This window comes from Jaculus jaculus, chromosome 10, assembly GCF_020740685.1.
Source record: "Jaculus jaculus isolate mJacJac1 chromosome 10, mJacJac1.mat.Y.cur, whole genome shotgun sequence".
Taxonomy (NCBI): domain Eukaryota; kingdom Metazoa; phylum Chordata; class Mammalia; order Rodentia; family Dipodidae; genus Jaculus; species Jaculus jaculus.
This window is the reverse complement of record NC_059111.1, coordinates 13,700,043-13,720,064: the sequence shown is the minus strand read 5'-3', so window position 1 is coordinate 13,720,064 and position 20,022 is coordinate 13,700,043. Positions and strand designations below refer to the sequence as shown.

General features: G+C 42.5%; 1 protein-coding gene across 4 annotated transcripts in view; it reads right to left on the bottom strand.

The window, feature by feature from the left end:
• Zwilch (zwilch kinetochore protein) overlaps nucleotides 1–20,022 on the bottom strand; it is a 39,731-nt gene that overhangs the window by 17,761 nt on the left and 1,948 nt on the right. For 2 of the 4 annotated variants that reach the window (XM_045160850.1, XM_045160851.1), the window contains exons 2-10: nucleotides 17,757–17,808; nucleotides 16,203–16,298; nucleotides 11,969–12,087; nucleotides 9,616–9,815; nucleotides 7,009–7,079; nucleotides 5,214–5,369; nucleotides 4,277–4,348; nucleotides 3,403–3,496; nucleotides 1,407–1,462 (exon numbers count right to left, since the gene is read on the bottom strand). In XM_045160850.1, the coding sequence (XP_045016785.1) occupies nucleotides 1,407–1,462; nucleotides 3,403–3,496; nucleotides 4,277–4,348; nucleotides 5,214–5,369; nucleotides 7,009–7,079; nucleotides 9,616–9,815; nucleotides 11,969–12,087; nucleotides 16,203–16,298; nucleotides 17,757–17,808 (916 nt within the window). The remainder of the gene's footprint in view (nucleotides 1–1,406; nucleotides 1,463–3,402; nucleotides 3,497–4,276; nucleotides 4,349–5,213; nucleotides 5,370–7,008; nucleotides 7,080–9,615; nucleotides 9,816–11,968; nucleotides 12,088–16,202; nucleotides 16,299–17,756; nucleotides 17,809–20,022) is intronic. The other 2 variants (XM_045160852.1, XM_045160853.1) reach the window with 2 other exon arrangements.

The window sequence follows — 20,022 nt, the reverse complement described above, 5'->3', positions numbered from 1 at the left end:
GCAGCGGCCAGAAGCCCTGGTTGTGTCCATTCTCTCTATCTGCCCCTTTCGCTCTCCCTCAAATAAGTAAAAAAAAAAAAAAAAAAAAAAAAAAAAGCTGCTTCAGGGCTAAAGAGATAGCTTAGCAGTTAAGGAACTTGCATGAGAATCCTAAGGACCCAGGTCCAATTCCCCAGAACCCACATAAGCAAGCTGCACATGGTGGTGCATGTGTCTGGATTTCATTTGCAGTGACTAGAGGCCCTGGTGTGCCTGTTTTCTCTCTCATAAATGAATAAATAAAAATAAAAAATATTTTAACTTAAAAAGCTGTTTTAGGGCTTAGTGGTTAAGGCGCCTGCCTGGGAAGCCTAAGGAGCCATGTTCAACTCCCACGTAAGCCAGATGCACAGGGTGACATGTGCCCAAGCACACATAACAGCACATGTATGTGGAGTTCAATTGCAGTGGTCCTGGCACACCAACTCTCTCTCTCATAAAAAACAGAAGAAGAAGTTGTTTGAATCTACAACACCTAACTAGGTGTGGTGATGCACACTGGTAAAACTAGCACTTAGAAGAACATGGTGAGAGACCTGAGTTTGAGGCCTGTCTGGGCCACAGAGCAAAACCCTGTCTCAAAACAAAATACAAACAACAACAACAAAAATATGTACTGGGTGTAGTGTACACACCTTTAATCCCAGCACTAGGGCAGCAGAGGAAGGAGGAGTGCCAATGAGTTCGAGGCTACCCTGGGACTACCACAGTGAATTCCAGGTCAACCTGAGCTAGGGTGAGACCCTACCTTGAAAAAACAACAACAAAAAAAACCCCAGTATGTAATGCATAAAAGGGAATACTCAGCCAGGTGTGGTGGTGCAAGCCTTTAATTCCAGCCCTTGGTAGGAGGATCACTGTGAGTTCAAGGCCACCCTAAGATCACATAGTGAATTCCAGGTTAGCCTGGGATGGGGCGGGGGGAAGAAAAAAGTGAATATTCCGATTTCCTTCTACATGAAAATACTAAATTACGGATGCTTTCCTTTTAATGAGAACATATATAGCTTTTTCCTAATGTCCCATTATGATATATAACATCTTATGATATGTTAGTATACTATAACACAGTATCTACAGTGTATTAACAGAGCTGTTTTGACTTTTTTCCTTGAGACAGGGTCTCACTGTAGCCCAGGCTGACCTGGAACTCACTCTGCAGTCCCAGGCTGGCCTCAAATTCACAGCAATCCTCCTACTTCAGCCTTCTGAGTAAAAAAAGCATGGGCCACCACACCCAGCTTTTGTTTTGTCTTTTCTGCAGCTGAGCAATACCATGAGCCGAACCAGATCTACTGGAAGGGGCAGTACCACCAAATGTTCACAGCAATCCCACGGGATGTTTCTAACTGTTAACCGTCACTTACCTCTTTTATTGTGTCTTTTTTTGTAGAATCACCAAATTCATCCAGTTTATTTAAGTCTAGAAAGTAGCAAAAGTTTATTAACTTGATTTTATTTTTCTACTTTCCATATGGTTTCCATCCTAACCCTATTTTCAAATAGCAAATGGGAATAGGAGTAGTATAATAAGATTTTAGCAAATTACCATTCTCCAGTGCAGCTAATGACAGGCATACAATAAAGAGAGGTGTAGAGCTGGAGAGATGGCTCAGCAGTTAAGGCACTTGCCTGCAAAACCTGACAACCCAGGTTCAATGCCCCAGTATCCACAAAAAGCCAGATGCACAAAAAAGTGCATACATCTGGAGTTTGAGTGCAACAGCTAGAGGACCTGGAGCACCCCTTCTCTTTCTTTCTCTCTGTGCTTGAAAATAATTTTGTTTTGTGTTTCAAGGTAAAGTCTCACTCTAGCCCAGGCTGACCTGGAATCACTATGTAGTCTCAGGGTGGCCTCGACCTCATGGTGATCCTCCCTCTGCCTCCCGAGTACTGGGATTAAAGGCGTGTACCACCACACCTGTCTAGTAATTTTTTTTTTTTAAGAAAGGTATAATAATGCCAGGCATGTGGTAGATACTTAAAAGTTTACTCTTTTCCACCAATCTCAAATACAGGTGCATTATATATATATATATATTTCAAACTAAATCTTTTTTTCTTTGTAGTTTTTTTTTTTTGGTAGTTACATAATTATAATGTTATTTATGTCTTGGGAATAAGAGTGTGTACTATTAAGTCTTTGTTGAACTCATTACTGTTTTATCAAATTTATTTCAAATAAAAGGTTTGTACATTCTGCTCAAGAACTGTACCAAGGGGCTGGAGAGATGGTGTGCAGTGGTTAAGTTGCTTGCTTGTAAAGCCTATGGACCTGAGTCTTACTCCCCACTATCCACGTATAGCCAGATGCACTAAGTGGCACATTCATCTGGAGTTTGCAGCAGTGGCAAGAAGCCCTGGGCACCCATCCTCATTTTCTCTACGTATCTTTCTCCCTCACAAACAAACAAACTGCACTAAGATAAGTCAATTATTAAATGTATTTTTCTCTTGCTTTTTTAAAAGAGATGTTTATTTTATTTATTTGAGAGAGCAAGGGAGAGATGAAAGAGGCAGAGAGAAAAACAGAGAGAGAGAGAGAGAGAGAGAGAATGGGCACACCAAGGCCTCTAGCCATTGCAAATGAACTCCATACACATGTGCCACCTTGTACACCTGGCTTATGTGGGTCCTGGGGAATCAAACCTGGGTCTTTTGGCTTTGCAGGCAAGCACCTTAGCCAATAAACCATCTCTTCAGCCCCTTTCTCTTGCTTTAAAAAATATGACTATTTTGATTTTTGTTGTTTTTTATGAGGTAGTTATGAGGCTGTTTTTTTACTAGGCCAGGCTAACCTGAAACTTAGTCTGAAGTTCCAGGCTCGCCTTGATCTCACAGTGATCCTCCCTTCTATCTCCGGCTCCCAAGTGCTGGGGTTGAAGATGTGAGCTACCACACCTGGCTTATTTTGGTTTTTTATACTGTGTCTATATAAACCAAATGCCTAGATTTGGCAACTCGCGCACGTTTGACAAGTGCTCTCCCGCTGAGCTGCACCCCAGCCCTCGTCCCATTTTGTACCTCTCATTTTGTGAAGGGCCTCACGGTGCTATCCAGGCTGACATTCAACTCAGTCTGTCGCACAAGCTGACAGTCTCTCTGCCTCAGCACCCTCAGCAGCTAGGATTACAGCCCTGCCCCACTAGCTGTAGTGCAAACTAAATCTTACTAATTTTCTTAATTCCTTAGATCTTTACCATCAGCACTTTTGAACAAAAGCTGTTCCTCCAACCCTGTGAGACTACAGCTTTAATATATTCCACATAAAAGGGTTATCAAGCCTAAAGAAACAACTTATGTTTACATGTAGCATAAGTACCAATAGCAAGCAACAAACATCAGTGAGCTATGGGAACAAACCCTCCAGAAACTCCTGCACCATGTCAACAGCAGGTTTTGCTTCCAGAGGTTCGGGCCATTCAGCCACACCAGTCCTCAATCCGTTTGCCAAAGCCTGTAGGAGGGTTTGAAATGCCAGACAAGTTGTTAGCAAAAACATGGTATAATCAATACGGATACATTTAATAATAATATTAATACAGTATCATTTCTTGAGTGCCTGTCAAATACCAAGCACTGTTGAAGTATTGTCTCTGCATATATGTAGTATGGTGTTTCATCCCAGCACAAATGAGAGATGTTACTATTACCCTCATTTTATTGACGTGAAGAGAGGTTAAGTAACTTCCTCACAGTCACACAATTACTAACAATTAGTCCAAGATAACATTCAGCATTATCATTCCACGGACAGAGAGAGACAGAATGGGCGCACCAGGGCCTCCAGCCACTGCAAACAAATTCCAGATGCATACGCCCCGTGCTTCTGGCTTATGTGGGTCCTGGAGAATTGAACCAGGATCCTTTGGCTTTGCAGGTAAATGCCTAACCGCTAAGCCATCTCAACAGCCCTAAGAATATTTTCATTTATTTGCAAATAGAACCAAAGAGGGAGAGGGAGAAGGCGAGAGAGAGAGGGAAGGAGGGAGAAAGGGAAGTACAGAGCACACACCAGGGTCTCCTCCACTGCAAGTGAATTCCAGATGCATGTGCCAGTTTGGTTATCTTGCTTTATATGGACACTGGGAAGTCAAACTCAGGCTGTCAGGCTTGGCAAGCAAGTGTCTTTAACTGCTGAGTTCTCTCTCCAGCCCCAACAAATTTTGAAGGAAGCAAGTCTTATATATACTTCATGAAATTTAACTTAAGTTAGAAATTCCAAAAGGATACTCACAAGAAGAAATTTCAGTTCTCTGTGAAGATGAGTCAAACAATCTCTTGGGTCTCCTGATTCCACTTTGATATTCTGAAAATATCCCAAGTCCATCAGTTTCCAATGGCATTCCCATCTTCTCTACCCAAGGGTGTCAGTGACTTGCATTTCAAACCATCCACACATGTAAAAACATGTTTTATAAAGCACTAATGAATTAAAATTAGGTCTACACTTCACTTAGAACACCTTACCCAAATATTCTGCAGATCTTGGTACAGAAACTTAAATTCAACTCAATGCCCTCTATACTATGAAGCTGGACAGCTGCCTCCCTCACATGCATTCATGCTTCCCCAGGGAACTTCCAGGAGAACAAGTAAGGAGAAATTAGATAAGTATCTCAAACATCAATGACACTCAGCCTTATTACAGAATGAAAAAAACAAAGTCCCAATAAATCTGCTGATTACATGCCTAACTGAAATAACAACACACTATTATTAAATAAATATTTTTTAAAAAACCAACACTGGAAAGACAGACACTGTGGCACACATCCTTAATCCCAGCACTCAGGAGGCAAAGGTAGGAGGATCACCATGAATTTGAGGCCACCCACCCTGAGACTACATAGTGAATTGCAGGTCCTGGACTATAGCAAAAGAACCAAACCCTACTTTGAAAAACAAAAACAAACATACAAACACTAAAATAATTATTAGAAAATCCTCAAGTATCATAATTGTGGAGTTGTGGGCAACGAGTACCTTAGCTCCCTTAGCAAAGCCTCCACTTACTGTCCTGATGAAACCCCAGTTGCCAGACAAGCCTTTCTAAGTCATACAGCCTCACAGCCAGTAAACGGTGGGGTTGGATGCACACAGCATCTGCAACGAGCAAGTTAACGGCCACTTAGGGTCTGAGCAACCCAAAAGGAAGATGGGCCCACTCCTACCAGAACTGCAGTTGAGGAGAGTGGAGGGGTTTGAAGAATCTCATCCACGGGACCCCAGCAAAGATCCAAAGTGATGGTAGTTTGTGATGGTGTGACCATATCGTCCAACTCAGTAGACTTGAAGAGCTCATACTGGGCAAAACCTTGGCTTGTTACCTAAAGAAAGTGCACCAATACACCATTAGCTACATTTTGACACAGTCAAAAGCCCATGATCAAAATCAGCTTGATTTCATTTCCCAAAGAAAAAACATACCATATGCCACATTTCATTCCAAGTGGAAAAATAAAACAAGTATTTTAAACCACAGACATTAGCTCAAAGGCAGGAAAGCATATAACAGGATTATTCTCACTCTATTGGATTCAACCAGGCATGGATTTCAAACACACAGATTTTGCCACCTAAGCATGGTCCTAAGACCAGTCCTCATGGACACCAAGAGATGACCATATCTTGGTTGATATGAAAAAAAAAAAGACAAACATGGGACTTCAGAGATAGTTTCGTGGTTAAGGTGGTTGCCTGTGAAGCCTGAGGACTTAGATTCAATTCCCCAGGACCCACTGAGCTAGATGCACAAGGTGGCACATGTGTCTGGAGTTTGTTTGCAGAGGCTAGTGGCCTGGTATACTCATTTTCTTTCTATCTGCCTCTCTCAAATAAATAATTTTTTTAAGTATTAAAAAAACACAAACATTTAATAGCATAGAAAATATTGTCAGCTGGGCATGGCAGGGCAAGCATGTAATCCCAGTACTTGGGAGGCAACCTGGGACCACACAGCTAGTTCCAGGTCCACCTGGGCTAGAGTTAGACCCTACCTGAAAACAACGAAGAAAGAAACAACAAAACCGCCATATTAAGAGTAAAGAAGGCTGGAGAGATGGTTCAGTGGTAAGGAACTTGCCTGCAAAGCCTAAGGACTGGGTTTGATTCCTCAGTACTCACATAAAGCCAGATATACAAGGTGGCACATGCATCTGGAGTTTGTCTGCAGTGGCTAGAAGCCCTGTTGCATCCATTCTATTTCTCCATCTGCCTCTTTTTCTTCCTCTCTCTCAAATAAATAAATAAAATATAATGTGAAGAAAAATAATTTGAGACGGGTGTGGTGGCATACAGCGTTAGTCCCAGTACTCAGGAGGCTGAGATAGGAGGATCACTATGAGTTTGAGGCCAGCCTGGACTACATATAGCGTGAATTCCAGGACAGCCTAGGCTATAATGAGGCCCTGCATTGAAACAAAAAAAATAATAACAATTAAGGGCTCTGAGGAGATGGCTCAGCAATTGAAGGCACTTGACTGCAAAGCCTGCTGGCTGGGGTTCAATTTCCCAATGCCCACACAAAGCCAGATGCACGTGCAGAGTGGTGTTTGTGTGTGGAGTTTTTTTGCAGTAGCAAGCTGGGCTTGGTGGCTCACACCTTTAATCCCAGCTCTTGGAAGGTAGAGGTAGGATTGCCATGAGTTTGAGGCCACCTTAAGACTACATAGCGGTCAGCTAGAGTGAGACCCTACTGCAAAAAAAAAAAAAAAAAAAAAAAAATCTGAGCCAGGCATGGTGGTACACACTTTGATTCTTTGATTCCAGCAGTTAGGAGGCAGAGGTAGGAGAACCACTGTGGTTTTGAGGCCAACCTGGGACTATAGAGTGACCTCCAGGTCAGCCTGAAACCCTATCTCAACCCCTCCCCTGTAAAAAAAAAAAAAAAAAAAAAAAAAAAAACAACTAGGAAAGCAAATCAGATCAATAGCAGTTTGAATAAACCAGCATTAGAGAAATACTTACAGTAGACAAGTGATGTCTTTTCTTGTGTGAATTTTTTAGATTTTCCAGACTTACAAAGTAATTTTTATCAGCTATAAAACGTGAAGGTAAAGGTAAATTCAAAATTATATTGTTACAAAGAACTAAAAAATTATAATTTCTTAAAATCAAAAGATGCCATAATGCAATACAACTTACTAATCATTGAAATTAAAACTTTTAAGGCCAGTGTGGTGGTGCACGCCTTTAATCCCAGCTCTTGGGAGGCAGAGGTGGGAGGAATGCCATGAGTTTGAGGCCACCCTGAGACTACATAGTTAATTCCAGGTCAGCCTGGACCAGAGTGAGACCCTACCTCAAAAAAAAAAAAGAAAAAAAATTATATTTATTTATTTATTTGCAAGCAGAGAGACAGAGAATGGGTGCATCTGGCCTCTAGCTGCTACAAATGCACTCCACATGCATGCACCACTTTGTGCACTTGCCTTTATGTGGGACTGGGGAATTCAACCCGTCACCTCTCCAGCACCCAAATTAAAATTTTACATCACAGATAAGGAGGCCAAGAAGATGACATAGTAGTTAAAGGTGCCTGCAAAGCCTGGTGGCCTGGGTTCAATTCCCCAGTACCCATACAAAGCCAGAAAGCGTACACATGCACCTGGAGTTACAACTACAGTAACAAAAGGCCTTGGTGTGCTCATTCTCTCGCTCCCATAAGTAAATAAGCCAGACATGGTGGCGCAAGCCTTTAATCCCAGCACTTGGAAGGCAGAAGTAGGAGGATCACCATGAGTTCAAGGCCACCCTAAGACTACATAGTGAATTCCAGGTCAGCCTGGGCTAGATTGAGACCCTACCTCAAAAAAATAATATATATATTAAAAAGATAAACACAGATGCATAACTATTGGGCTGGGGAGATTGCTCAGAAGTTAAAGGCACACTTGTTTGTAAAGCCAGCTCAGGTTCAATTCCCCTGTATCCATGTAAAGCCAGATGCACAAAATGGCATGCATTAGGAGTTGTTTGCAGTGGCTAGAGACTATGGTACATCCATATTCTCCCTCTCTCCCTGCTCATAAATAAATAAAAAAATCTATATCTATCAATCCACCCATCCATCCAAATGGAGTAGCTAATGCCTATAATTCCACCACTCAGGAGGCTGTCAGGAAGATCTTGAATTTGGAAGCAACATGAGCAATATTGTGATACCCTGTCTCAAATAAATAACTTAAAAAAAAAAAAAAAACATGGGGCTGGAGAGTGGCATAATGGTTAAGCGCTTGCCTGTGAAGCCTAAGGGCCCTGCTTCAAGGCTCAATTCCCCAGGACCCACATAAACCAGATGCACGAGGGGGCGCATGCATCTGGAGTTCATTTGCAGTGGCTGCTGGCCTCTCCATCTGCCTCTTTCTCTGTCTGTCGCTCTCAAATAAATAAAAGTAACAAAAATTCCTTGGGGCTGGAGAAATGGCTTAGTGGTTAAAGTACTTGCCTGGAAAGCCAAAGGACGAAGGTTCAATTCCCCAAGACCCACATAAGCCAGATGCACAAGGTGGCACATGCATCTGGAGTTCCTCTGCAGTGGCTGGAGGGCCTGATGTGCCCATTCTCTCCCTCTCTCTCTACTTCTTTTCTCACTCACAAATAAAATAAAAAAATATTTTTAAAAACTTTTCAAATACAAGTATATGTGTGTGTGTATATAAATACACACACATGCACAAATTTACACAGCTGGAGTTCGGCATGGTGGGGCATGCCTTTAATCCGAGCACTAGGAAGGCAGAGGTAGGAGGATCACAGTGAGTTTGAGGCCACCCTGAGACTACATAGTGAATTCCTGGTTAGCCTGGGCTAGAGCAAGACCCTACCTCAAAAAAAAAAAAAAAAAAATAAATAAATAAATAAATTTAAAACCCCATTATACAGTTGTGTGTATTGACATGCACTTGTAGTCCCAGTTCTTAGGAGGCTGAGGTAGGAGGCCCACCTGAGTTCATAAGCTAGACTAGCCTGGGAAACACAGTGAGAACTCACCTAAAAAAATACCAAAGCTAGGCCAGGTGTGGTAGCGCACACCTTTAATCTCAGCACTTGGGAGACAGAGGTAGGAGAATCCCTGTAAATTCGAGGCCACTCTGAGACTACAAAGTGAATTCCAGGTCAGACTGGGCTAGAGCAATACTTTACCTTGGAAAAAAAGAAAAAACAAGACAAAACTGAGGTGTAGAGATGGTGCTCATCTATAATCCCAGCATTTAGGAGGCTGAAGCAGAGAATTACATGTAACAAATTGAAGGCAAAACAAAAACCAAAACTTCCAAGTCTCAAGGTTGGCCTAGGCTACAAGGTTACATTGTCTCAATAAGCCCCGCCATAAAGCTAAACATATAGTTACTTAACTTCAGTTTTTAATCCTCTGTGTTACAAAAGATACACACACATCAAATGATGCCAACTTTGTGGTATCTCTGGTGTACTCCCAACCAGCTGTGTTACAAACTAGAGCAAGCAATAAAATAAAGTCCCTCTATGTACATGCTCCTCTCAAATTTCAGGAAAGACCACCAGACAATAACTACACAAATAACCACACATATGCAAAAAGCGAACACTCACCTTTACAACTGACCACATACAAGATAATCCCTGTAATACTCGCATTTGCTGTGGTAAGCTCAGCTCCAAGCCAACAGGTACCTTCAGGATCTGAACCGTCACATCTCACCCAAAGGGGAGGAAGGGCAGTAACTGGCTGTTCTACTTTTAAATGGGTCATATTAGGATTTTGAGCCATGGTATAAAGTCCAACTAATTGCCTGGAAAATAAGAATCAAAAGAACAGATTATAGATTGCCAATCAATCATGCAGCATTCTCTTTTTTTGGCGGGGGGGTGGGCGGTTTCGAGGTAGGGTCTTGCTCTTGCCCAGGCTGACCTGAAATTCACTATGTAGTCTTGGAGTGGCCACAAATTCTCAAATTCATTTCAATCCTCCTACCTTTGCCTCCCAAGTGCTGGCATTAAAAGCGTATGCCACCATGCCCGGCTCAAAAATCCTTTTATCTGAAGGTGTGCTATCAGTTCAAGGCCAGCCTGGGACTACATAGTGAATTCCAGATCAGCCTAGGCTAGAATGAGACCTTACCTCAAAAAAAAAAAAAAAAAAAAAAAGAGGGGTGGCTAGAGACGGCTTAACAGTTAAGGCGCTTGCCTTTGAAGTGTAAGGACCCAGGTTCAATTCTCCAGTACCAACATAAAGCCAGCCAGATGCACAAAGTGGTGCATATGTCTGGAATTCATTTGCAGCAGCTAGTGGCTCTTCCTCCATCTCTCTCTACTTGCAGGTAAAATAAAAATAACTTTAAAGAAATGGAATTTATGGGCTGGAGAGATGGCTTAGCGGTTAAGGCACTTGCCTGTTAAGCCCAGGTTTGATTCTCCAGGTCCCACGTAAGCCAGATGCACAATAGTGGCACATGCATCTGGAGTTTGTTTGCAGTGGCTAGAGGTCCTGGTGTGCTCATTCTCTCACCCCCTCTGTCTCTACTAAATAAATAATTAAGAATAATAAATCTTAGCTGGGTGTGGTGGTGCATGCCTTTAATACCAGCACTCAGGATGCTGAGGTAGAAAGATCACTGTGAGTTCAAGGCCACCCTAAGACTACATAGTGAATTCCAGGTCAGCCTGGGCTAGAGTGAGACCCTACCTTGAAAAACAACCCCCCCCCAAAAAAAAACCTTAAAAAAATGGAATTTACAATCACCAGATGATCAAAAAAGGAATTTCTAAGAGATTTTATTTTTTGAAAAGTACAATAACCTTAGAAGAAATAGAAAACAAAGAAATAAGCATATAAATTAAGTCAGCTGTGCATGGTGGCGCATGCCTTTAATCCCAGCACTCAGGAGGCAGAGGTAGGAGCATCGCAGTGAGTTTGAGGCCACCCTGAGAATTTAGAGTGAATTGCAGGTCAGCCTAGACTAGAGTAAAACCCTACCTCAAAAAAAAAAAAAAAGGAAGGGAGGCAGCCAAGAGCTAGTTGGATCACTTTTCAATGTGTGTAAAAATGTTTTTATTACTTATCTATTTATTGTAACATGATCTCATGTAGCAAAGACTGGCTTTAAACCTGCTATATATATAGTTGAGGTTAACTTTGGGCATTTTCTTTTTCTGATTTATTTATTAGAGACAGAGGGATAGAGAGAGAGAAAGAGGGAGGGTAGGCACCTCCAGGGCCTCTAGCCACTAAAAACGAACTCCATATGCATGTGCCACCATGTGCACCTGGCTTACGTGGGACCTGGAGAATTGAACCTGGGCCCTTAGGCTTCGCAGGCAAGCACCCTAACCACTAAACCATCTCTCCAGCCCCATTTAATTATTTTTGGGGCAAGCCCAACAGACTGCCTTTTTTCATGCAACACAGAGAGAACTGGTGTGCCAGGGCTTCCAGCCACTGCAATCAAACTCCAAACTTGTGCACCCCTTTGTGTGCATGAGTCATACTGTGTGAGGCTTATGTGGGACCTCAAGAGTCAAACCTGGATCGTTAGGATTTGCAGGCAAGTGTCTTAACCACTAAGCTAATCTCTTCAGCCCAACTTTGCACTTTTTTTTTTTTTAAACTTTTTTTTGTTTTTCGAAATAGGGTTCACTATAGCCCAGGCTGACCTGAAATTCATTCTGTAGTCTCAAGGTGGCCTTGAACTCACAGTGCTCCTCCTCCCTCTGCCTCCTGAGTGCTGGGATTAAAGATGTGTGCCACCATGGCTGGCCCAACTTTGGACTTTTGATTCTTGATTCTTCGGCTTACTTCTACCTTCCCCAAGGAAACCAGTTTAATTCAGTGCTAGGGATCAAACACAGGAGTTCATCATGCCAGGCAAGCAGTAACCAATGAAGCTATACCTTGCCACGAGAATGTTTTAATTAAACCTTAACCTCCATGCAAGAAAAAATTTACCTTGCTCTCCCAACTGGTAAAGCCAGTGGCCCAACATTCTCACCAGTAGAGAAATCAGAAATTGCAGTTTCTTCAGACTGAAGTTCTTCAACATGACTTGTTTCTTCCTTTTCTAAGGGCTTTAAAAATGTTTCCATTATTTGGAGCTAGAAAGATGGCTCAGTGCTTAAAGGCACTTGCTTGTGAAGCCTACCAGCCTAGGTTTAATTCCCCAGACACCCAAAAAAACCCAGATGGTCATTCCTTAGCAGTGGCAAGAGACTTAGCATACATATGCATGTACACACGTGTGCAAATAACCAAGTAAAAATAGAACTTTAAACTTTAAATTGGACTGGGAGATGGCTCAGAGGTTAAAGGCACTTGTTTGCAAAGCTTACTTCCTAGGATTATTCCCTAGTACTCACATAAAGCCAAATGCACAAAGTGGTGCATATGTCAGGAGTTTGTTTGCAACACCAAGAGGCACTACTGTGCCCATGCTCACTCATGCTTTCTTTCACAAATAAATAAGTAAAAATATTCAAAAAAGAGCCACGCATGGTGGCACAGGCCTTTAATCCCAGCACTTGGGAGGCAGAGGTAGGAGGATGCTATGAGTTCAAGGCCACCCTGAGACTTCATAGTTAATTCCAGGTCAGCCTAGACCAGAGCGAGACCCTCCCTCAAAAAAACAACAACAACAAAAAAAAAAAACCACAAAATTTAAAAAGGAAACCATTTAAGTTGTTCAGGGGGATGAAAGAATCAGCTCTTCACTAGGCTCCTAGTACATGGTGTACTCACTCCCGTATCTCCAGGCACAAGTGACTGGGCTATGGTAAGAAGCATGGTCAGAAGTTAGTTTGGTGACAACAAATCTTTCTATAAGAACTATTTCATAAAAAGATACTTACAGGGGTGGGACAGATGGCTCAACGTTTAAGGCACTTGGCCTGTGAAGCCTATGGACCCTTTTTTGATTCCCCAGCACCCACATAAGCCAGAAGCACAAGATGGCGTATGCATCTGGAGTTGATTTGCAGTGGCTAGAGGCCCTAGTGCATCCATTCTCTCTCTGTCCTTGTCAAACAAACAAACAAATAAAGTAAGGCTGGAGAGATGGCTTAGTGGTGAAGGTGCAAGCCTGTGAAGCCTAAGGACCCCAGTTCGATTCTCCAGGTCCCACATAAGCCAGCTGCGCATGGTGATGCATGCACCTGGAGTTCGTTTACAATGGCTAGAGGCCCTGGCACACCCATCTTTTTTTCTCTCTCTCCCCTTTTCTCTATCTCTAACAAATAAAAGAAAAATATTTTTTAAAAGAAGTAAATCAAATTTTTTTAAAAAGATAATTGTGGGCTAGAGATGGCTCAGCAGTTAAGGTGCTTGCCTGCAAAGCCTGACAACCTTGGTTTGATTCCCTAGTATCCATGTAAAGCCAGATGCACAAAGTGGTGTGTGCATCTGAAGGTTGTCTAAAGCAGCTAGAGGCCTTGGTGTACCCTTTCTCCCCACTTGTAAATAATTAAAAAAACAAAAACAAAGATTGTAATTTTAGCTGTGTGTGGTGGCACATGTCTTTCATCCCAGCATTTCAGAAGCACAGGTAGGACTACATAGTAAATTGCAGGTCAGCCTGGGCTACAGTGAGACTTTACCTTGAAAAACCATAAATAAAAGTAAAAGTAAATAAATAAAAATTTTTAAAATAGATTCTAGCTGCAGCTTGTAAAGGAAGCATCCAATACCATCAGACAAGTGCTGCAAAAGGCACAAAATGACAAGCTAAAGGTAAAACTCCAGGGAAAGCCATGGGAAGGCCTAGATTTTGTTAGTTTTTTTTTTTTTTTTTTAACTTCCCAACTGGAAGGCCTTGTTTCTTGGTTTAGGGGGCACAACTCCTCTTCTTTCTTGGACATAGATTCCTACCATGCAACCCAGGTGTGGTGGTTTGATTCAGGTGTCCCCCATAAACTTAGGTGTTCTGAATGCTAGGTTCCCAGCTGATGGATATCTGGGAATTAATGCCTCCTGGAAGGAGTGTATTGCTGGGGGCGGGCTTATGGGCTTTATAGCCAGTTTCCCCATGCCAGTGTTTGGCACACTCTCCTGTTGCTGTGGTCCACCTTATGTTGGCAAGGGGGCGATATCCACCCTCTGCTCATGCCACCGTTTTTCCCTGCCATCGTGGAGCTTCCTCTTGAGCCTGTAAGCCAAAATAAACATCTTTTTCCCAGAAGCTGCTCTTGGCTGGGTGATTTCTACCATCAATGCGAACCGGACTGCAACAGTAAAGTGGTACCAAGGACTGGGGTTGCTGCTAGACACCTGACTATGTGGCTTCAGTCTTTTGTAGCTGATTTTCAAGAGGAAAGTGGAAGAATTTGAAACCTTGGCCTAAGAGATACTTTGCAGTGCTGTAAGTACAGCCTGATGGACTATTATGGTCAGAGCTACAAGACCTGAATGCAGTAAGAACTATGGACTGTGAGGTTTGGCTTATGAGGGTGAGAAAGAGCTTTGCTTGGACTGGGATAGCAGTTTGTGTGAGAAGCTTGCTCTTACGCCCGTGTCCTGAGAAATTGTGCAGGGTTGCTTTGCATAGAAATGAACTGGTGTGAGTAGAGGGATATGGCACAGAAAGAAAAATCTTTGGGTGAACTGCTGCCCGTTCAGCTGCAACTGAGAGATTACAACCTTTGAGACTGGGCTAGCTGACCTGTGCTAGGGCAACAAGAAGAATGTCAACTCTTTTGAAGGGGCCTGAGTGCTCAAGGAGTGTCTGTTCTTCAAAGTCTGCTTTATTCCCCCCTGGATTAACAAATTGGCACCCTACCTGGTATTGTGGAGTATAAGAAATGCAGGAAAGAGGGCCATTGAGTTTGCAACATGGTCTTGTGTTTTGGAAATGGCCATGGGCACTGTGAAGCAGGTTTGCTGGTTGCCTGCATAGAAACCCCATGGGGTCATGAGGATGAACTGTGGATTGCAGTTCATCTTCATCCTCGTGTTCAAAATTTTTTACAAAGAAACAAATTTGGCTAATAAGAATCAATCATGGGAGCTGGGCATAGTGGTGCATGCCTTAAATCCCAGCACTTGGGAGGCAGAGATAGGAGGTTCAAGGCCAGCCTGAGACTACCTATTTTGAAACACCGAAAACAGGTGTGGTGGCTCACACCTTTAATCCCAGCACTTGGGAGGCAGAGGTAGGAGGATCACTGTGAGTCCAAGGCTACCCTGAGACAACACAGTAAATTCCAGGTCAGCCTGGACTACAGTGAAACTCTACTTTGAAAAAACAAAATAAATGAATAAATAAATAAAATAAAAGATCATGGCCCGAAGAGATGACTTAGAGGTTAAAGAACTTGCCTATAAACCCTAAGGACCCAAGTTCGACTCTCCAAAACCCACATAAACCAGATGCACATAGCGGCACATATGTCCAGAGTTTGCTGGCAGTAGTTGGAAGCCCCATGAGCCTGTTCTCTCTCCCTTTCTAATAAATAAATAAAAATATTTTCTTAAAAAAGAACTAATCAGGGCTGGAGAGATGGCTTCAAGGTTAAGTGCTTGCTTGTGAAGCCTAAGGACCTCAGTTCAAGGCTCGACTCCCTAGGACCCATGTTTGCCAGATGCACAAGAGGGCGCACCCGTCTGGAGTTCATTTGCAGTGGCTGGAAGCCCTGGCGCGCCCATTCTCTCTCTCTCTCTCTGTCTCTCTGCTGCTCTCACATAAATAAATTAAAAATTAAAAAAAAAAAAAAAAAAGAACTTATCAGGGCTGGAGAGATGGTTTAGTGGTTAAGGCATTTGCCTGCAAAGCCAAAGGACCCTAGTTTGATTCCTCAGGACCCACATAAGCCAGATGCACAAGGGGGGGTACGTGCACCTGGAGTTCGTTTGCAGTGGCTGGAGGCCCTGGTGTGTTCATTCTCTTGCTCCCTCTGCCTTTCTGACTGTCTCTCTCAAATAAATAAATAAAAACAAAAAGTTAAAAAAAAAAAAGAACTAATCAGGCTGGAGAGATGGTTTAGTGGTTAAGGCATTGGCCTACAAAGCCAAAGGATCCTGGCTCGACTCTCCAGGACCCATGTAAGCCAGATGCACAAGGGGCACATGTGTCTGGAGTTTGTTTGCATTGGCTGGAGGCCCTGGCATGCCCATTCTCTCTCTCTCCCTCATAAATAAATAAATAAATAAAATATTTTTTTAAAAAAAGAATTAATCATACAACCGAAATACTTACCACTTTTTCCATAAGGAATATCAAGTCATTTTCAGTAAGAATATCTTTCAGAAGACTTGGGTGACCTTTGCTGATCAACTGCACCTGGACATCTGCCTGTTAAAACAGATGTCAAACAAGGTTATTTACACACATGCACACACAGAAAGAGAGAATATTTTCAAAATAGTTATTTATCTGGGAGAGAGAGAACGGGCATGACAGGGCCTCCTGCCACTGCAAATGAACTCCAGACACATGCATCACTGTGTGCATCTGGCTTTATGTGTACTGAAGAATCAAACTTGGGCTGTTAGGCTTTGCAAGCAAGCACCGTAACTGCTGACCTATCATCTCTCCAGCCCTTTACTTTTAGTTTTTAAGAGCTTTTTGTATAATTTTTATGCATACATACACACACACACACACACACACACACACATTAACCTTCTATCTTGTTACTAGTTTGTTTTAGTTCTTTATCTTACAAATGTAGGTTTTATCTTCCCAACTCTGAGGAAGTTAACCATGGAACATTAGCACATAGCAATTTCTTAATAAATATAGAACTTTTATAATAGCCTTACTAGTAATTATTCAAAAATGGAAATAACTCAAATGTCCTTTAGCCCATGACTGGATAGCCAAAGTATTACACAACACTCAATAAAAATGAATGACCAGGGCTGGAGAGATGGCTTAGCGGTTAAGATGCTTGCCTGCAAAGCTGAAGGACCCATGTTTGACGCTCCAGAACCCATGTAAGCCAGACGCACAAAAGGTGAGGCAAGCACAAGGTAGCAAATGCCCACTAGGTGGCACAAACACCTGGAGTTCAATTGCAATGGCTGAGGCCCTGGCACACCAATTCTCTCTCTCTTTAAAAAAAAAAAAAAATGCCTGCCAGACATTTGGTGTATGCCTTTAATCACAGCACTTGGGAGAAAGAGGTAGGATAGTCAGGAGTTTGAGTCCAGTCTGAGACTACACAGTAACTTACAGATCAGCCTGGGCTACAGTGAGACTCTACCTTAAAAAAAAAAAAAAAAAGGGGGGGGAGTGACCTATTGCATATAACATCATCAGTGGATCTCAAATGTACTACTATGGGCTTTAGAAGCCAAAGCCAAGAGACTGTATAAAGTAGACATTCTGGAAACAGCAAAACTATAGAAACAAAGACTGACTATATAGGAACATGAGAAAATTTTTACAGATGAAATAACTCACCACTTTAGAACCACTGAGTTGTATTAAAAAGCAAATAGGGCTGGAGTCTTGCTCAGTCTTGCAATGCTCATGCTCAAATCTCCAGAACCTATATGCACAGCTGCATGTGGCCAAGCATACTGTAACCCCAGTCTTGTGGGGAGTGGATACAGGAGAATCTCTGGGGCTTGCAAAATGGGAAGCTCCAGAATCAGAAAGATTCCTTTGCAAGGAAAAAGCAGCCATATGACTGATGGAGGGGACACTTCACATTGTCCTCTAGCTGCAGTCTACAGGGCACCAAGTCAATACATCCATGTGCATACACCACACACACACACACCATAAAAAATAAATTGTTCCTACCTCATAGACAAATGGGTCTTTACATATCCCTTTCTTTTCTTCTTTAAATTCCCTGAAATGCAGAAGCACGTGTGATAAATAAAGCTGAAGTATCTATACTGGTATTTATTTAAACTCAGAAATTGGCCAGCACTTTACACTTTCTCAGCATTTTACACATCAGTGCAAAAAAAAAATAAAGGTATTTATGGTGGCTCTACAGAAAGAAGAGAAGAAAACAAGAATCAAGAAAAGATGGAGCAGGGCTAGAGAGCCTGGAGTTCTATTTCTCAGTATTTCCACACGAAGTGGCACATGTATCTGCAGTTTATCAGCAGTGATGGGAGGACCTGGCATGACCATCTTCTGTTTTTTTCTTTCCCAAATAAAAGATATATACACGCACTGGGCATGGTGCCGCACGCCTTTAATCCCAGCACTTGGGAAACAAAGATAGGAAGATTGCTGTGAGTTCGAGGCCACCCTGAGACTAAATAGTGAGTTCAAGGTCAGCCTGGGCTAGAGTGAAACCCTACATTGAAAAAAAAAAGTATACACACACACACACACACAATTTGCAGAGGGGAGAGAGAGAGAATGGTTGTGCCAGGGCCTCTTGCTGCTACAAATAAAACTCCAGACACATGGCACCACTTTGTATATCTGGCTTTATGAGGTACTTAAGAATCGAACCTGGGCTGTTAGGTTTTGCAAGCAAGCACCTTAACCACTGAGCCATCTTACCAGCCCCCTAAAAAAAATAAATTTTAAAAAGAGAAAAAGAAAGATAAAGTGGCAGCAATGTAGCTGTGGTAGAGCCCTAGCCTAATAGGTGCAAGGGCCTGAACTGCCTCCACAGCATGGTGGGGAGGAGGCTTTTGATAAATATTGAGTGTGGTCTATACTTGAGTACAATGACTCCTTAGAGGAAGCAGGAAATTAGGTTGTCTCTTCTTCTCTTCAAACATATTATTAACATCAGCAGTAACATTAGAGGTAATTTACCATATGACATTTGTAAAGTAAAAATGGGATCATTAGCACTGAGCCAGTGGGTAATCAGAGAAGGTACTTAAGGATCCCAGACCTTAGATTTCTATGGTTAAAAGTAAACACTGGCCCGCTCCATGGGAAGGAATACATCCTTGATAATGAAAACCTACAACAGGGGTAGTCATGAACCCTAGGGGGTATAACGTCTCCTGGTATCTGGCTAAATGCATATACCATGCTCACCAAACTGCCCAGTAAGTACTTCTCTTAATGTTCATACCCATATATCAATGCTACTAGAGAAGCTTCTCTTTTCAGATGACAGTGACCTTGGGATGACTCAGAAGGCACCATGGTGCTGAAAAGAAGTGACACAGGAGTGCTCAGCAGTGAAATATCTCTATCACACCTCAGGGTCCATTGTGGAAGAGGTGGCGGAAAAAGCCAAGGAAAGGTAGGACTCCTTACGACGTGCTCCTCCAGACACAAGATGGCCTGGATATCCATGACCTCACAGAGCCTGACACTACCTACACAAGACCTTTATAACAGGAGGAAAAGATCATGACATCAAAATAATAGAGACTGATTGAGAGGGGTTGGGGATATAATGGAGAATGGAGTTTCAAAGGGGAAAGTGGGGGAAAGGAGGGAATTACCATGAGATATTGTTTTATGGAAGTTGTCAATAAAAGGAAAGAAAGAAAGAGTAAACACTGAGCATGGCTGTGGTGGCACATGCCTTTAATCCCAGCACTTGGGAGTCAAAGGTAGGAGGTTCACCATGAGTTCAAGGTCATCCTGAGCCTACATAATGAATTCCAGCTCAGCTTGAGCTAGAGACCCTACCTCAAAAACAAAACAAGGACAAAAGAAAACACTGGACTGGGGAGATGGCTTAGTGGTTAAGGTTTTTGGCACCTAAGGGACCCAGGTTTGATTCCTCAGTACCCATATAAGCCAGATGCACAAAGTGGCACAAGTGTCTGGAGTTTGTTTGAAGAGGCTACAGGCTCTGGTGCACCCATTCCATCAGCCTCTCTCCTAAAATAAAATTTAAAAAATGTAAACGTTTATCCTTCATTTCATAATTGGAAAAATCAATATATGTTATGTTGAACAATTCCTTTAAAAAAATGTGAAGGTTAGGCTAGAGCGAGACCCTACCCTGAAAACCAAAAAGAGAGGCGGCATAGTAGTGCATTCTAATAACCCCATGGGAGGCTAACGCAGGAGGACAAGGAGTTCCAGGCCAGCCTGGGCTACAAAATAAGACCTTGACTCAAAAATAAAT